The sequence below is a fragment of the Panonychus citri genome, unplaced genomic scaffold, assembly GCF_014898815.1.
Source record: "Panonychus citri isolate SS breed McGregor unplaced genomic scaffold, ASM1489881v1 Contig00111, whole genome shotgun sequence".
NCBI lineage: Eukaryota > Metazoa > Arthropoda > Arachnida > Trombidiformes > Tetranychidae > Panonychus > Panonychus citri.
The window spans coordinates 435,818-456,439 of record NW_026515516.1 but is presented as its reverse complement, the minus strand read 5'-3'; the positions used below and the strand labels follow the sequence as shown (position 1 = coordinate 456,439).

Below are 20,622 nucleotides of genomic sequence, written 5' to 3'. Positions count from 1 at the left end.
AGGGATCGAGCCATTGTTATAAGTATCGTTATCGTCTTCATGGTGATGATCATCATAAAAAGTGAGCACAAGAAGAGGGGAGATTGAGATTGAAAGTGAAATCTTGATGACAGGCAAAAGGATCAGTTAGATTCATTTCATGATTAAAGCAACATGATGATGTATATTATAAGTGAGATGCAAAAAAAAAGTTCTGATGAATAAAAGTTGAGTAATTTTCTGTTACTCATCTCGTGATAGTTTTTATCCCCTCATCATGTTTTTTTTCCTGATGAATCAGCACTTGATGATGAGTTGGAACTAAATTTATGTCGACATTTTAATGGAATCAGAATATCTTAGTAATATTGAATCAGAATTCTCAGGAGCTTCATGGGAAAAGAATGAGGAACGAAAAAAGATCTATGTACCATCACCATGATGAAGATGAAAATGAGTGAAGGGATTGAGTTAATATATTGAAAGTTATGAAAGAGATGAAAGTTTGAGTAGGTTGACCGTTGGTCAGTTACTTGATTATGAGCTCGAATATACTTTATCAACATTCATTCAGTCTTCATGACGATGATGAAAAATTGATGAGAAAATTTTTTCAACTTTTTTTATCTTCTTTCCAAATTTTCAAACTCATCTCAAGCTTCATCATATTCTGATAATCTGGAATCTGATTCCATTCCTGATAGAAATTCAACTAAACTTTTCCCTCGCCATGTAATCTGAACCTAAATTCTGAGTGTATGGTAATAATATTTCAAAGAATTTTTTTTCATCTCATTCTCTTCTGCAGATTCACCTGATTCCATCATGAAATTAACTGGCCTCTAGAAAATATTTCCCCCTTCAGGAAAAAAGGTTTATAACAATTTCATCGGCTACTGAACTTTATCACCAAGAGAGAGAGAGAGATAATCATAGAAAAGTTCTGAATTTATATTATTCATCAAGAACTAACCTTTTTTTAAGTAAATTGAATTCTCTGGTATTTTAAAAGTTCTAATGCCTATCAAAGTTTATTTTCCAGCAGAAAAATGATATCTCTCACTAGTGAACTCGAGGAGAAAAAGTTCTGGTATGAGTCTATTATGAAAATGATAATTTCCTGGTTTCAATGGTGAAACAAATAACAAAATTGTTCAGGGAAAAAAGTTCAATGAGATTGAAATTGTAATCAAAAGATACCAAGAAAAAGTCAAGAAATTGATAATTTGGTAATTTTCATAATGATATCAGAATATGAATGATGATGAATTTATCATGAATTTCATTCAGGAACCAAAAGGGACGTAATATATGAATTACTTTTTCTTTCCATGAAAAGAAAGTTCAATTTGGATTGATAAGAAAAATTTGCAAATCAATAAGTAAAATTGTATCATTATCATGATGATACTCATGTTCTTTGATTAATATTATCATCATATTCATCGCACTGATTATATTCAGTGTGAGTATATTTCATCAAAAGTGTGAACAATTTCAAAAGCGATTGAATTTTCAAGAAAAAAAAAGGAAATCAACTATTCTGATTCTGAGATAATAAAGGTTTCACAATACATGATGTATGATTATTATCACCGTGACATTGAAGGTTATTAGCTAAGGATAAAAAGTTCAGGTAAATACACAGATTCAAGAATAGATAATAAATTTAGCAGAGTAGAAATAATTTCCTACCATTATTTAACTAATGGCTACAAGTTCTATATTATGATTATCATGATGCTTAGAATCTTTAGATTTCATGAGTATTCATGGCTAAATAAGATCACCATTACAAGCAACTTCTTAATCACAGATCTTTTCTTGCATCATGGTATTCAGATTACTTCATGGAATCAAAAAGATGTACAAACTTTCATAGTTGAAAAGTATTCTGATTTTGAACTCAGCAAGTATTCAGAGTAATTTGTTTATTCCGATTGAATTACGATCTTTGGTGTATTCTGATAAGTCCCTTGATCCGGTTGGTGAATTGAAGCTAATTATGTTTTGATAACTGGTTCAGAATTTTATCTTCAATCAATTGGAAAAATAAACTCAAATCTCCTTGTGAATGATGAGGAAGCAGAAAAAAGATCTGAAAAATGGCCTTAGGCGTTTAACCAATGGAACATTTCAACAGATTCTTCTCAGACTTTTTTGTCAGAACTTTTGAAATTTCTATTATACCTCCTTTGGTACATATCATGCAGATGAGACAAAATTAATTCTCACAGGTAACTATCATCATGAAGATTGTATGATCAAGGGATAAAATTCCTATTTTCTCATGGAATTCAAAATTGTTGAAATGATTCAAAGGGATAAATATAAGTTGCAGTAATTGGGAAAGAAAAATATTCAACCTTTGAGTAGCTCTGGAACTTTTATCACCATCATGATAATTGAATCAGAATAAGAGTTAAGTTTCAATGAGAAACTCACATTCACTTGATGATAATCTGTCACACTGAGATTTTCTTGATCGCCATGAACAACAATCCTTCAGTTACACTTGGTATTATAAGTCCATTAGTCCAATTAAATATCAATCTCTGATAAACTTATCAACTTCATCTTCAATCTCAAAGTTCATTCATTTAATTGAGAGTCACATGTAATTGTTGATTATCTCATTCTCATGATAATTGGAAAATATCTTGAATTTCACTCCCACATGAAAAATGTAAACATGACAGTCAAATAACCACAGCATGAAGTAATATGTATGAGTTAACAATTAATGGGAAAACCGAGTGACAATTAAAGATTTAAAAATGAAAGATCAAAATTGAATCAACTGATCATAGAAATATATTGAGTCAGGAATTGTCAGAAATGGAAATGATTAACTATTCACCTAGAAAATATCAGAGGAATGAAATTTTGAATTCATTTGAGAAAGAAACGAGTTTAGATAAAGATGGAAACTGAAAAGATCAACATGATGATCAGAATTTTAAATTTCATCATGTTAACTATTTGTTTTCCTTTTGTTTCCATCATGTACCATGTTGATTTTGAATCATGAAAAATGAACCAGAATGAGAACAAGGAGAAAAGCATTGACTTAAAATCAAACGAAATATAATCAGAAAACATTATAACAATTTAGAAATAATAAAAAAAAAATTCAATCCGTGATTTGAATGTAAAACAACAATAAGTTCACCGTTATCGTTGTTGTTTCATTTCAAATGAATCAATTTCAATAAGCATTTTTGATCATTCCCTGTTGAACATGATGGAAAAAGTAAACATCGGAACCATGATGATGATAACAAAAAAAAAGATGAAGATAAACAAATTTCTAAGACAATGAAATCTTTTTCTTCCTCGTCATCATCATTTGATAGACAATTGGATTGTATGTAAACAGAGATTTCAAGTGAAAATTCAGTAAGATAAAAATACAATATTATCTCAGGAAAAGTATTTGATTTTTACTCTTCAGAACTTTTTGTTTAGTTTGATTTACGAATTTGATTTTAAATTTGATTCACAATCGGATCATCTAAAAGTTGTCATGAAAAAGTTCATCATGATAATTCAAGGTCAAATGAGGTTTCATTATATTGGAATATTGAGAGTTAAAGGTAAATATTATTTATGTATTATTCTGAGTTCCGTTATCATGGTTAAAATGATGATGGTTCTGGTTTTGGAGAGGAAAATGATAAGGAGTCATCATTAAGGAGATATTTATATCTACCATGATGATGAAGAATGGAAAAGATAAAGAATTGACTGAGAAAATGAAAGAAGAGAGAGAGAATCATTGATTTTCCATCTTGTAACTGATTCATTTCTGTTTTCATTCAGGTTTCATCTTCTCAGTAGGTTTCAGAATTTATATCTCATGAACATGAGGGTAGTTATAATATCGTTTCAAGGTCTCGTAAATTATGTCAACCAGTTTGAAACTTAGTTTAGAAAAAGTTTCATTGTAACTTTTATATTGAGCTTTATCCCAATATTTATGATGAATCATCATAAGTTTTCAAATGATGAAGTTCATCATATCCAAACTCAACATTTTCACCATTAAGAAGGGAAAAAAATTGTTAACTATTTATTTCAACATTACTATTGATCACATTTTCTATTCTGAAACATGATTCGAATTCATTATTAACCTTTAACCTCTTATCCACTTCCGAGTAATCATTGATTATCTCCTTCCCATCTAGGTATTAGCTCATCATCATTGTCAACCTCTCAGATACTCAATAGTCAGGTTAAATATCTCATGTTACTGAATTTGAATGAACTCATGAAAGAATAACTTATTATTTTCATTTCTTACAACTTACAATATAACTTATTGTTAATAGAAATACTGATTATTAATATCCACGAAAATTGATTATCATGCTAATTACCCTCAGGAGATGAACCTTACAATTGTTAGTTAAATTCATCGAAAGCAAAAAGAATTTCTCTTCACTGTAAAGCAATTAATTCTAATTAGCATGATGATTAACTTTTGATTATCACCAAGAAATAAATTCAAATAAATTTTGCTTAGCTCAGAAAACTTATTTAGTTGATTTAACAACTATTATATGAGAATTGTGTTATAATCATCAAGAAAAATGGAATGAAATTAAATTGTACCTAATACGATTTCCTATTGATTAAGTTTTCTAACCGCAATAAACGATATGTTCAAAGAAATACAATGTTATGTTTTGAAGTTTCCATTCACAAGCCAACAATTTTTCATCCAATTCCAACTAATAATATTTAACCTTTCAACTTAATCTACAGAAAACATTAAAGAATCAGAATTGCTAATGATAAATCGAGTTGAGATAAAACTGATCGCTATGACAATTTGCATTGTAAATAACAATTCTGATTGCATCAATAATTTACATAACAGACAATGACATTTTCATTTATTCAACAATGATAAAATAATTCCTATTAAGAGTTTAAATAATATCGATTGTAAAAATTTCCAAGAAACACTTTAAGAAACAAATCAGCATAACTTAATTGCACAAAATAATTATGGCTTTTTCGAGTGTAAATGGTCTGACAAGAATATAACAAATAGGAAGATACATCGACTTAAAAGTAATATTAGTAATAAAAGTAATAATAGTTGTATGAATTTGTACGCTGGAACTGTCCGTTCTGGAAAATTACGTAAACTTTGAGGTATATGAATGATCAAGTGATGTGATTAGAGTAAGATTTATGTGGTTAACTGACACATAATGTGACCATAATAATGTCGTCACCTAATGTGTTTCACTCTGTGCATATTTGATTGTTCGGGTGTTCTCCTTATACCAGCAACTAATCTCCATGTGCATCGTTGATATTTCCAATGTCATAATCCAGACTGTGATGAATGTTTATTTGCCCCAATCAACAGAGACTTTTTTTAGGAATCGAATTTCGATTTTTTTGACTCTACAATGACTCCTTGTGTGACTCCGAAAACATTCAAAAATTAATTGATTGCAATTGAAGATTTTTTGACTCAATTAAGAGTCAAAAAGAAAATCTTAGATATTAATAAGGAAAAAGCAAATCAAAGCGATTTTAAGAAAATAATTGTTCTTTAATGGTAGAAACTGATTCTTTGATTTGAAAAAAACTTTCCATTGATTAAGATTTTGTGATAATTGATTTATGAATCACAAGAAAAATTTGAAAAACAATAGATACAAAAATATCGATATATCAAGATATTGGACTCGGATAATTGATTTTGATTCTGATGGGGCTCATTGAAGAGGGAGATTTGAAATTTGACAAATTATCATTGATAGATGATTTTTGATTATATATAAAAGAATATCAACTAATTTCGAATGAATATGAATTGAATAACAAGGTGTAACAAATAATAGAAGAAAAATAATTTGGATCTTAAGTCATATCCATGGTTTGAATTTCTTGCGAATAATCCATTTGAGTGTTTTCTTTTTCTTTTTGGCGTTTTGACTCTTTTCTCTCCAATCTCTCATAATCTTTCAAAGCAAATTTAACGTTTTCGATTGTTGTGAATTTTTTATCTTTGTTTTTGGAAGATTTTCCATCTTTCTTGATTCCAAGTTCTTTTTCTTTATATTGTTTACAAATTGACTTTAAATTCACTGCCAATTAAAAGAAAATAATGAAAATGAAAAATTCGGTTCACAAAAAAAGCTATTTTTGTAACTTACCTTTAGACATGATGATTGATTTTAAGGGATTTTAGATGATAAATTGATGAAATTTTGTCGATTGAACACTTTGAATAATAATTGAACTAAGATTATTGAAGGATAAAAGGAAAAAAGTTCCAAAATAAAGGAGATCACAAAAACGAACTCGTAGCAAAGGAAGAACTAGAATCACAAATAGCTTTTTTCTCCACTTATGTAATCACTTTTAAAACGAATAATTTTTGGGTTTTTCTGATTAAATCACCGAGTTTTTTGTTAAATTGATCACAAATCTAGTTGATCTTTGTTCTTAAATAACTGAATCTTGAAATTAAAAACAAGTTCAAAGAAAAAGAATAAAAGAAAATTAACTTTTGAGAGAGAGAAAATTGTGTCACGTTAACTCGGAAAGTAGCGTCAAAAATTGACCAGAAAAGGGTCCACCAGGTAATCACATGAATATTTGGCACTTAAGCTTGTGCTAGGAACGAAAATGCTCTTAGCTAATTTACCATTAAGCTTTATTATTCTTGATCTATCCACAATACTTTCTTTGTTTCTCTTTATTTCGTGAATGTGGTTGAGTTCTAATAAGAACATCCCGGTGGATCCTTTGAATGTCACTTTCACTGGTGATGTTTTGATTTCATTGCAAATCGAGTAAATTTGTTGTTCGTTTATCAACACAATAGATTGGATCCTGTAGAAATTACCATCGAATCTTATATGAGAATCGTCTCTCTTTTTTCCTCGTACATAATCGATAGTCGAATATCTTTTTCCATTGATGCAAACACTTTTAAGGAAAAGAACTCGGTCACTTGTTGAATCATATCCAAATTGATCTTTTATTTGGTTTAGCCATTGACTTTCTCTGCTTTCAAATCGATCAATTTTGATAAAAGTTATTTTGTCACCAGCCGTGAAATTCGTAAAATGTCCAAAAGCATTTCTTTCTTTGGCTGTGAGCTTCCAGTAAGCGACTTTAGTGGACAAAGTTTCGCTATACTTAAAATCATTGATGAAAACTCGAACCAGTGTTGGAGCAATGTTCGAAGATCTTCTTACTTTTTCTTTTAGGATCCCCATGTAGTTCTCTAGTGGATAGGATGACACATTCGCGTTAGGTCCTAAATTCATCAACGATTGTGGCAAATGATTAAGAATGTGTAAATTGTATGTTGAGAACTTGGAACCATAGATCAAGAGAACACTGGATTGAAATTCTTCGATCAGATTTTTTAACTCATCGATCTTATTTCTATCAACCTCACCACAATGAGCAAGATGATAAATTTTAACCAAACACAAAATATTGTTGATGATTTTCGGTTTGAGTAGACCTTTGATTATTGGAAAAAAGTAACAGGTTAGGAAAGAATCATACTCAGCACTTTTCCAATAAAGCAATTGATCCAATCCTCTAGGAGCTCGTCCAAAATCAGAAGGAACGAAAATTGTAGCTAATCTTTCAGATAATTGATCTCGTAATAAATTTTTATCAATTCCACGATCGAATATACTCATACCATCGCTGCCAAGCCAACCTTTTAGCACAATAGACCGAAATATTCCTAAAACGAGGCAGTGCATGGGTTCAACGCTAATGCCATCCACCATATCGAATGATCCTAAATTTACTAAAGGCGATCCACCAACAATACCTTTGAATCTTGAATCAATCATTTGCTCATCATTTTCGATGTTAGATCTTTGGAAATCGAGAAAATCTTGATGTTTTCTCTGCAAATCTTCTAGAGAAGATCTATTGATATTTGGGTAGACCCGAGCGCGATTGAGTGAACTTGCTGTAATGAGGCACCAATCGCAACCATTGAAATGATTGTACTGTCTAACTGATCGCAGGTAGGCCCTCATTGGTGCATCAGCAATTAGGCATATCAAATGAAAAGTTGATCTCCAAGATCTACCATTTAAATCGATCCATGAAATTGGTTCTTTCTCCAAGCAAGTTAATTCTTCAACAATTGGACCCAAAAAGCATGAAACATGAGGTTTGTTTTTACCAACAAATAAACTTACGAGAAAAAATGACGTTTTCTCAACTTTGGATCCATTTCATTTATCGATATAAAAATCGGGAATATCTTGTTAGTTGAACTGTTTCCAGCTTGAACCTCATCAGCATGTAAACTCAGGGTCATCCTGGAAGCTTCTAAATTACTTTCAGTTCTTTTTACTTTCTTGGCTTGATGAGCTGAACTAACATCATCGACGATATTAGATCCTGATACTAATGTATCTTGAAATAAAACTGAAGGTAAATGAGTTTCTAGTTGCTTTCGTAGACTAATGTGGAGAAAATATTTATCACTTTTGAGTTTGGCTTGAACTGATTGATTTTCACAGACAAAGACTCCATAATCCTTTGGTTCACCACTGAAAGGACCATGAGCATGGCCTTTGTCACATAAAATATATGATTCAACTGGATTTTCTTTTGACCTTTTATCCCAAAGATAACGGGCACTTGGTAAAATAATCGGATCCTTAGAAAATCTTTGATTTAAGTTATTCACCAAGTTTACCATCATTTCTGCTTGGGTCAAATTAAGACCACCATTTGACATCATCGAAGATAAAACCACTTCTAAATAATCACGTTTGGTTGGTTCGACTATTCTTCTTTCACAGACTTGATCAGATTCTAATATCTCGAACTCTTGATCATCGTTGTCATTTTCAAAACCATCACTGTTGTAATCAAATTGATCGTCAAGTTCTTCCGTTGATTCTTCACTAATTTGTTGATCAAAATTTGGTAAACCGTCCAAATAATTTGAAACTTCAAATTGTTGTCTTGACCTTGCAAGTCTATTAAATGTCCTTTTAGACCTCACTGAATATTGATTTATATCCATTTTTTACTAACTATTAAAGATGAGCACTCAATCGACACACTTCACTTAATACTAAGACAATTTAATTAGTAAGATATAAGATTTTATTAATTAATGACAACATTTAATTAAATGAACAAAAATTACTAATTGATAGATGAATGCAACAAAAACCACATGTTTTGTTGCCAAGGAGACAAAAAGAACAATTAATTTGTTCTATTCTTCTTGTTGCTTAGCAACGGAGAATAGAATATCTAATCTATTCTATTCTTATCTAATCAGTTGTTGTTAACGAGGTGAATTCAATTTTATCAAAATCGGAAGTGAAATCTTTTTAACTTTTTTAAATCATTTTTAAAAGAAAACGTGGTTAGTTTTTACATTGTTTTTACAATTTGTGATCTAGTTTTGAGTTTCCGTTGATCGCTGTGTAGTTTTATTCTTGATCTTGTGTCATCAATTTTATGAACAATTCGCGATCGCGAAAAACTCACACCATAAGGCTAAATAAGCCTTTTAATAGTGTTAAAAAGTCACCAAAAATTTTGAGTAAACAAACTACTCTCATCGGAACGATTTGTAGTTTGAAAATGGACCAGAAAGTTTTACTTGCTTTGATTAGAATCAAAGATGGTCGAAACGGTGAACAAACATTTCCTGTTGGTTTCAAAATGGACAGTGAAAAAATTCCTAAAGATCTACGACCTTTACGAGTGCACCCTGATAATTTGATTGAAATTATTGTTGAAGGTGTTGACAAAGTTCCGGCAATGATAGTAGCCATAGGAGGTGAGTGTGATTTTTATTCCACTTAAAATTCTCATTCTAATATCTTTTCTCTTTCAATTAGACGATTCACAAGATCTTATGGCAGATTATAAGATCTTTTGTGTGAAGTCCAAAAATTACAAGATTCAGAGACTGTCAACAAAAATCAACTGTTGGTTGAATATTAACAGTTTAGTGATTAATCAAGTTACTGGTAATCAGTTGGTAGGAATATCAAGATCTCATTACGACAGCTTTATTAAACGGATAGAAACTATCAAAAGAAGAGAGAGACTCGAAAGAAAAAATAAAAATTGCTCTTCCAGTTCTACAGCTGAAGTTATCACAGTCGACTTGGAATTGGAAAAAGATCAACCAGATCGGATATTAGATGCTTCAGAAATAAAACAAGAGAAAGTCGAGTCTGAAAACGTAGCTGTTGATCCTGGTACTGATGAAGCTACGATCAAGAGTAAACTCAGCGAAATTCGTAACAATTTAGAGAATTTCAAGGTTCTTGTTTCTTCGATTTCTTGTTTAGACAGACATGGAAAATATTTCAAGGAACTTATAAAAGTTCTCGAATCATTTCTCAATTTATTCAACGAATTGAAACTTCCAGAATGCTCAGTGATCGATAATGATTCAAAACCTGAGCCTACTGCTTACACTAATATTGTACCAGTTGACAAAACCTTTGAAGATGGAAACAAGATCATGTTAGAGGGTATTCTGCCACTAATCGGTGCTAAATATAAAAGAGTTACGAAGTTATTCGGAAAGAAAATGGAGGATCGTGATCCAGCCGCTGTCCTAACTCTCATTGTTCGTTTTTGCTTCCCCACTCATTGGATCTCCGATGTTACACTTCGTGGATCAGGCGGGAGAAAATCGCTGATAACGCTTTGGAACAATAAATTCCCACTAACTAATCCAGTATCAGGTCCTATCGAGACGGGTCTGGGAGAGCTTCGATTTAAAGCTTTGATTGGTAAGTAAAAACGAAATCTAGAATCTTGATCTATTAACTTTAATTTTCTTATAGATCATGTTATGAGAGCTTGTGGGAGAACAAGCTACGATACATCTACAGAGAAGCTTTTGGTAACATCATTGTCAAAATCTATGCACTATCGACGTACTAAGTTAGCATCTGAGGTGGTTACAATTGAATCGATCAAGAATCATGGAGCTCATTACATAGAATCAGAAAGTGATTATAGTGGTAGTTCAGGTGATGATGACGATGATTGGCATCAACCACAAACAAGAAAATCTCGACGTAAGATTTACACATCGTCAGATGAAAAACACTCTGAGGATGAACAGATCTTTGATAATCTCGAGAAGATGAGAGGAATCGACCCTGAATCTAATCCTGATTCAAACGTCTTGTCTCATCCAACAACAAGTTCATCAGTTGTTGCATCAATCCCATGTTTTTCTGGTGGTTCACGAAGTAGTTTCAGTGAGTCGAATCGAAAATCAAATACTGTCATTTCTAATGAATCGAATCTGGAACAACCAGCCTACCCAATGACTCAACCTGTTGTCCAACTAACTTCGACTCCGATAAAGGAACCATCTTTACCTCAAGATCTTTCTCACCTCAGTGAATCTGGATATTGTGACAGTGAACAAGAAATGCGCACAGTCAATCAAATGACAAAATTGAAAAGAAAAATTCAAGAAACCGAGTCTGACGAGCCATCGTCTTCGAAAAGTTCGAAAACGATTATTGAATCTTATACAGAAGAACCTCAAGCTGAGATTGATCTATCATATCCTATTGTTAATAAAAACATGGATCAAACACTTGAAGCTAATGAATCAACTGTTAGTGCGGTCACAACTGAAAAAGGGGGTAACACCAGTGCTTCGGAAATGGATCATGAAGAAGAAGAGAAGCTCGAACAAGATGACAACGAAGAAAATGATTGTGATGACGAGGACGATGGAAGTGACTATGAAGAAGCTCAAAGTACTCAAATTACCAAGAATAGTGTTAATACTGAGGTTGTTTCCATGGTCAAAGATACTGGAAGAGAAAGTGATGATAATCAAGATATTTCATCTTCGAAAAGTGAGTCGACAGAAAATCCATTTGTCAATTTTTCTGAAGAGCAGCTTAAACATCTCTTCAGTTCTGGCTACTTAACAGAAAAAGCTTTCAGTGAAATGATGAAAAAATTCAAAAAATAATCTTTTTTTCATCATCTTTGATCAATTCCGTTTCCGCTTCTAAAAAAATTGTTTCCATAGAAAATTGTTTACATAAAAACACAAATTTAAATGTTTAATCCTCAAGAGGATAAATCTAAAGGTGAAAGCCAATCACAATTGTGATTGAAATACCTTTCTAATTAGAATCTCAAATCAAATTATTTTCATTTTTTTTTCTTCTGAAACCAACCAATCAATTTAGTATTTATTACTTTCAATTACACATTTCCAAAATTTTTCTGTTTCTCATTTCAAATAAAAAGTCTTTGCAACAAGATAATTGATCATTCATTCTACTCAATTAGTTGTGACTAAGTCATTTTTCCAATCATGTCAACTCAGAGTAATTTAAAATGTGCCAAGAAGAAAAGTGTGAGTATTTTTGATAATTTAAAAAGTTGTTCTCAGCCTATTGCCTCGAAAGTGTTTGGACCCAATAGTTTAAAAGATAAAAGATCAAGTCAACCTGTGTTACGTTCATCAAATCGATCTACGAATAATGATCCAGCTCAGATTCAAAGTGATGATATTCCCACAAAAAGAGTGATACAATCAACAGAACCAAGTGCAACAAGCAGCTCCAAACGAATGAAAAATCTAGTTGAAGAATCAAACACCTACAATTCAACAGAGCTGAGTGATGGTTTGATTTTTGCAGTTATTTTGCCTCTCATTCTAGATAAAGATCATTCACCTTATTCGCAGCCGTTACTTGTTAAGATTAAAGAATCTCAGCTTGAGGATTTTGGATTCTCTCTTCCTTTTGATGATTATCTCGATAAGCAAAGAAATTATTTCAAGATATTTCTAAAGTCCGAAGATCTTGTTTGTCAAATTTTGGCATGTGGAGGTGAGTGAATCAAAATTGTGTTGAAATAAAAATCTAATTTCCGTTTTCTCAGACTCAATATCTATGGTGAGACTCTGTCTAAAGCAGAATCTAAAAAGAAACAGTGGTTGGAGTTTTAACTCTAAAGTGATAAAGCTACTGGAATCAACAACTGTTTTGGAACATAAGCCATTGGATTCAGAGGATGATTCTCCTGATAAACGTGTATTAGGTCCGAGAACTTTAGAGAAGATATTTGATCATGTTTCTAAAGATTTAAGAGTGGATGGAATATCTGTTGAAAATAAAGTTCCTTCTAATCAGAAAACTAAAACTGTTGAGTTTACACCAAATCAGGAAAGCCAATCTGATAAAAGGACCATCGAATCAAGATCTTCACGTAGTCTTGACAAAGTTACACCAGGCGCGGACACAGCATCTATTGATTTAGTAACGACTGATTCAAATATGAAAGAATTGGATGAATTACTCAAAGAGCTTGAAAGAAGGAAGATTTTTCTATCTGATCTTGATACTACTGGATCAACTGTTATCTTGGTAATTAAAGCTTTAAAGAGTATATATACATTTATTAATGAAAATGAAAGAAAAGAAGATGAATTAGCTAACCATGTGCCCGATGAGGATGAGACTTATAGAATAAGCTCACAGGTAACCGTTAAATTAATTCAAAATTCTATTATCTAATATCGATATTTTCTTCATTTCCGCTCTCTTAAATTCTGAAGAACATGATTTTTGTTGAAGGTTCGGTTCAATTTGATTTAGATCAATATGAGATGGCTCTCAAAAAATCAACCATTGGTGATCCAGGATCTTTTGCATACCAAATAGTCCGTTTCTGTTTTCCTGAGTCTTATTATCATGATGTTACATTGGGAAAAAAGACTATGACAAAAAGGGATATTGAAAAGCTTATTGAAGAAAAGAAAAAGAAACCACAAATCAAGTATCCATTGTCATATATTTGGGGATTCAAGAATCCTTATAATTCAAGACTAGTTGGTACTTTTGATTATACATTGGGCCAAAAAAGAGTTCAAGCCTTTATAAGTGAGTTTTCATTGTAGAAGCAATTAGGTGTTCAGTTCTTTTATTTACCATTTTTCTTCATTTGAATTTAGATCATGTATTTAGAAAATCTGGTATTTTGCGATATTCTGAGAAGTTCCATTTCAAAGTCAGATCAAGAATAATTAAAGTACTTTGTTCCTTGAACACTGACTATAATAAATCAAAGATACAAGACGAAGATTCTAACGGCGTATTAGAGCTTGGATCAACAATCATGGATAATGGAAATTCAAATTTTTCTTTGAGCGATTCTGATGCAGAAGATGACGATTTTTAGAAAAAAAATGAATATACGATTATTTATAATGGAATCTTTTCAATAATTAGTTTCATAAATATCAATGATTCTTTCAATAAAATCAAATGACATGTAACAATGTAGATTCTCTTGTATTTGATTATTGTTTCATGATGTTCTACATTCAATTTAATTATAATCCGAATTGGATATCTTTTCTTATTAATCTACGATCTTTGTCAATAAATTTATTAGGATTCGTTGACTTTTTGAATAGATTTGCTTCAAAATTATACTATTAATTTCGGAATCAAAGTGAGTCAAAAAAGAGTCAAAACGATTCAAAATTCTTTGAGTCTACATGGCGTCAATATGACCCATATGACCCACTTTTTGAATCCATAAAGAGTCAACTCTGTTGATTGGGGCCCCATTCAATACTTCTAATTAGATTATTGTTTACATGATTTTTCTGACAAAATTAGCTTAGCTTCATTCTGGATTGACTCTCAAACCTACCAAAAGCACCAGTTTGGTGCTTCGAGGTGAAGTATTATATAAACCTCCGCTTCTGGGTGACTCAAGAAGTAGAATTGGCTGAAAAATGATCCTGAATGGATTAATAAAAATCCTCTTGATCAAATTGATTCATTTTTCCCCCACTTCCTTTTCATTTTAGAGGTTTATGTCACTCGCATTGGTGAACTGTCATAAGTTGTCAATTTACTCACTCTCATTGCTTACTCTCTTTCAATCACTTTCTCGAGGTCTATTTCTTACATCCTACACGTGCACAAAGTCACTGCCGCTACTGTATTACTAGTACTCTGTCAACATTTAAACGCAGAGTGTACAGTATGTCGCACAAAAACTCACAGTAACGTTTGTCGTCCTGATTTGAAAATGAAGCGGAATTTTGTTCCGTCAGTTTTTGTACAAGATACTGTAAAGACGATAATTTATCATTTGGTGAATTTGTTTGATTTGATATTATATTGATAAAATTTCATGAAAGCTACATGATAATTACCCTTGATTTATCATTAATTGTTGATGAATCATTAACACTTTGAGTTAGTTGACTGGGTCTACCTCTTTTATAAAAAAAGGCAGCTAATATTAACCCGTTGAGGATTAAAAATGTAAATCCAATGGCAATCGTTACACTTAAGGCTGTTGAATATGGACCATTCCATTTAAAATGAAATGAATCTTCCCATGAAGATGATGACGATTGAGATGATGATGATTCATCCTTAATCTGTTTCAATCCATTTGATAATCTGGACGTTGACTGAGGTAACATTGATTTAACTTTCTGTTGATCACTAAATTGCTGTTGCTGAGAAAATGGTAGATTACTATTATTTGGTTGATTGTTAGGGTTACTATTATCATGACTATTTGTATTATTTATCACAGATACTGGACTTGTAGCCATTAAACTAGATCCGGTTCCGTATATTTGAGTTGATCCAGGCCAAGATGAGGTGAGTTGATTTCGATGATCATTATCTGATCCATGACTTTGAGATAGATAATGATTATTATTACTTAAAGTATCTAAAGGTGATCCTTCAATTGATAGATGACCACTAGATGATGGAGATGATGTTAACCCTCTCATCATTGCTTGAGCAAAACTTGCCGTTGACCTCACAAAACCATCATAGGTTGATAGGTCATCATGGTCAGTTAAAAGATGATGCTGGTAGGTTAATGGTCCAGGTCCAGGTAGATGAATTTTTGGAATTAAATTCAGCCAAACACTCAGCTGATGAGCTCGGTAATGGTCCTTAACTATTGGTTCTAAATCTAACAAGACAAAGCAAAGAGAGAACAAAAAACTCCAACGATTAGAGTAACTTATCATCTATGGTTATCATCATCATCATCATCATCATCATAACGGATTAGTTTTTGCTATTTTCTAAAAGAATTGATTGAAAATCGAAAAAAAAAATTCGTAAGATTAAGTCTTGGGTCATGGTGGTGATGGTGAATGAAAACTTAAGTGGAGACAGAATTTTTTGTTTATTTTCTTTTCATGATTAGAGTTATTGCAATTAAGTTGATTGTTGTTGATGGTTGCAAGGGATCAACAATCAGATGAAGGATCAAAAGATTATTCAGGGAAAAATAAAAGTTCTGAACATGTTAATAGACAATCGTAGGAAGAGTAAAGGAATAAGAACTTTTTCCCTTGCTTTTCTAATAGAGAAATAAAAAAGTTTCTTCCCTTTTTTTGAGGGAAAATTCTGTATTCTCAACTCGGTGTTCTCATGGTTTAAGGCAATATATACATGTATCTAATGTAAGAAAAGGTAGTAAACAAGAAAATAACAACCGAAAGGAAAATAATAAGTAATATTTAGTCAGAATTGAGAAAGGGACCCAATTCAGGGCAAAAAAGAAACGATTCTGATTGTGATGATAATGATTTGATTCTCATGAGATTTTATGATGATTACTTATTGATAGATATTTTTGACTTCGTTCATCATATTGAGGCCATGAAATGATTTCTTTCAGAGATGATGGTTTTGATTCATATCCATTATCACCATGATTATCACCATGATTATAATCACTTTTACTTGTTGAACGGGAATCATCAACTCGTCTGATAATAGGATGAAAATCGAAGGAATTAAGATGAAGAGGATTAAGATTAAGGTAAATTGCACCAAAGATAATGCTGATTACATGGTAATAAAAATCATCATCATTGAAATTTTGAAACTTGAGCTGAAAGATAAACTCACCCAGTTCTGACAAAATTGGTCCAATAGGTGATTAAACGAGCTGATAGCTCAGTTTCCTCTGGAGTATAATCAGAAATAAAATATCCCAAACTCATCGTTGGGTCAATTAAAGGCGAACCAAAAATATAAGCCAAATCTTCACCATGAACACAACCTTCAGATGAATGATAATCTCCTTTTGGTTGAATATTCAAATGTATATAAATAAGTGGTATGAGCTGAGGATGAAGATAATTTTGAATGTAGTTGAGCGACTTTAATGGCTTGGGATATTACAGTTCCATCACTAATTATATCACTTGTTGCTTGAAGATTGTCCTTCAGGGTGTGTTCATATTTGGTCCAATCAGTGTATTCATTGAAAATTGTATGAAATATTTCCTATTAGAAAAAAAGATTGTTTAGAATTTTTTTCCAAAGTTTTTTCGGCTGATCGATTAATTTGTTTTATCTTTTTTTTCAATATTACCTGGAGATGAAAATTATACAGATTACGAACCAAGGTTCGAACTATTTTATTCTGTTTTTCTGGTTCGATTCCACTTGATTCTTCATTCCCAGTAAATTTAAAATATTCCCGACTGGTTGTTCCAATTAGAAGATCGATATTACCGAAAAGTTGATTATATTGAGCAGAATTCATTAAATTTCCAGGAATATCTGGTATCACAATGCCGTCTATCGTTGGACCAAGACTGGTCAGTTGAGAGGGAACTGGAATATCGGACAGGATTAAATCACGAAAGTCTTTGCCTCGTAAACAATCAATCATTTGTGAACCATAATCAACATTATGAAGATTATCATTCCCTCCAGACTGATGGTAATTATCACCCTGACCCCCCAAAGGTAAACAGCCCACTTGAACTGCGAGTCTCCTTGAATAATCAACTGCATCTGAAGCCATAGCCCAAGGAGATAATCCAGTTCCACTATGCATGATGGCTCGATGAAAAAGCCCTGAAAAAATACAAAGGTAAACAAAAAAGTTGAAATTTGAACGATTTTCAATTCATCATCATTTTGAACAAATTCTGGATCAAATTTCAAATGATGTTAAGGAAATATCTAAATTAGACAATCACCAATTTAATCATATCAATCAACTTTGATTGACTCAATCAATGGTGATTAATTTTCACTTTTAACTAATCCCCAAATTCAAGTTAATCTCCAATCTCTTAATCCAAATGTCTAAAATAATGTAAGACTTGAAATTGAGAAATATTAAAGTGACAATTATATTATCATGCAAACACCATGAGCTAACATACACACTTTACAGAATTTCAATCTCAATAAAACAAGCAGCTCAATATTCAACTTCCCCTTCTTATCATATCATATCCTCTCTGAGTTCATGAAATTTCATGACGATGATCAAAAAAAGGTTGAATTTAAATCCAATTAAATTGTGAACTCATTTCACTGACAGTTATTTAAATTGTCCTCTTGAGATGTAATTTACCGAGAGACATTTTTTATTGATGATAATGATAGAGAGAGAGAGAGAGAGAGAGAGAGAGAGAGAGAGAGAGAGAGAGAGAGAGAGAGTAGTAGTAGTAGTAGGTGGGAAAATGTTTTATATCCATGAAAATGCTGTGATGACTATCATGAATTTAAACATGACTCTGAAAACGATCATGATGATTATTATAAAGCATAAGCTTAATCATTACATTTTAAACCAACTTTAAGCCATGTTGATTGTTAACTAACTAACAACTTTGCTTGTTTGCTTGAATTCAGGAATTTCATCAACAAAAAAGAGACAGAAATCTAATGAAAACTCAGCGTAGGACGAAAAAAAGTTCATTTCAACTCTTGATACTTATCATGATGAACTTGTAAGATCCTTAGAAAGTTAAATTTAGAGTTAATTTTACTTCATTTCCATATAATAATCAAATGAACTATGAATTCGATCGTAGCTTCATAATTTGAGCTTTTCTTGTTGATCAATTAGAAATTCAATTAATTATCGTTTGAAACTTATTCATTGATTTAGATAAAATATTCTGATGAATAAAATTAATTACTTTGACCTATCAGTTGATCTGATTAACTAATCACTCCAGGATTAATGTGCAAATCATTTCTGAATCATTATAAAAAAAATAAAATAATTAAGTTCATTACATGATGAGATAAGTGCATCTTCAGGGCTGAATTCAGTTCATCAGAACTTTTTTTTCTATCGAATTTCATTCAGATAGTTTGCCATTGAATTTGAAATAAGAAATTGAAAAAAATTCTAATTTCGGTGAATATTCATGAGTTTTTCCATGAAATGTATTTAAATCAATCCTCAATACATTAAGTGTCAATATTTAGTTAGAAATAGAAAAATTTTCATTAAAAAAGTTCTGATACAGAAAAATAAAGACCTGAGAAAGTTCACTAGAATAAAACTCTGGTCTAAATGAAATGAATTAGCGAAAATTTCATTCAGTTAATCCATACTGATGAAAACTGAGGATTAACTCATGAAAGGATAAGAATCCATTGGATTGGAGAAAAACAATTAACTCGTAATTAGCTTAACAATTTACATGATCACCATGGAGAGAAATGAAATCACAATTTCCAATCTATTCTATCTGGAATGAAAAAAACATCAATTATACAAAATAACCCGAAGATTATCTTTAGATTTTAATTCAAGTGCTAAACATATAAATCTGTAAATGGAATTGTTGGAAATCCCTAACAATCATTATAAATCCCTACAAGTTTACATGATAATTTTTTTACAATGAGAAATCATGAGTATGTTATGTTCACGATGTTCAATTGAATATCAGAATAATTGAAATTGAATATAAAACTGATGCTTAACACCCAACAGGAAGCAAGGAAAAACAAAAGAAAATCGAGTGAGAAAACATTTCCGGTTCAGTTAAGTTCATAAGATTTATCGTTCGATAGGCCAAAAAATGGAATAGCTTTTATTCACATAAATATCATGATAACCGTGATGATGATGATGATAGAATATTGTCAAAGAAAAAAGAAAGATTTGATTTTCTTTTATCATATTATTCATCATCATGAGAATTGAACTGAATTCTAAAGTATAAGAGAAAAGAGGAGGAATCGGGAGGAAGCGAAAGGTTCAAAGTAAGTGTAAGAAATTCACAAAGAACATTTGAACCATAAATGAATTCGTTCAACTGAATAATTCTTTAAGTGTCTCAGAGATAAAAAGAATCGTCTTCAATTCCAAACTATCATCATCTTCATCTTTCATCTTTCTCTCTCTCTCTCTTTTTCCGTTGGAATTGGAAAGAAATTAAAAAAAGAAAAAGAGAATATTTTGAAAGTTCGAAAGTGGCAAAATTTTCCGCTCCAAGAGCCACATTCGAATGGCTCGTTATCTGTTTAGACACTTTGATTATCTTGTCCCATGAATTCTGAGGTTAGTTCATCATATTTAATATTCATACACTTATCATTCTTTCACGATCGTTCCTCATCGATCAGATCACATAGAACTTTTATTTTCTTTGGTTCCTTTTACTTCCTGTTCTTTCAATGTTATCAAACTTTTCACTCTAATTTTCTCATTCTTCTTCTTCATTGTCAAACAATTAACAAGTCATCTCATTTATCAAAGAAGAAATTGATTAAATTGTGACAATTAACTTCAAATGAAAGACTCAAAAAAACAATCCATCTGATAGAGCTCGAAATAAGA

At 31.5% G+C, this 20,622-nt stretch overlaps 1 protein-coding gene across 1 annotated transcript in view; it reads right to left on the bottom strand.

The window, feature by feature from the left end:
- The window catches only part of LOC128389845 (neuroligin-1-like), a 68,819-nt gene that overhangs the window by 1,950 nt on the left and 46,247 nt on the right, over nucleotides 1-20,622 (bottom strand). Inside the window, 5 exon segments of the mRNA XM_053349486.1 lie at nucleotides 15,191-15,975; nucleotides 16,632-16,783; nucleotides 16,926-17,102; nucleotides 17,104-17,306; nucleotides 17,395-17,885. Of these exon segments, the coding sequence (XP_053205461.1) occupies nucleotides 15,191-15,975; nucleotides 16,632-16,783; nucleotides 16,926-17,102; nucleotides 17,104-17,306; nucleotides 17,395-17,885 (1,808 nt within the window).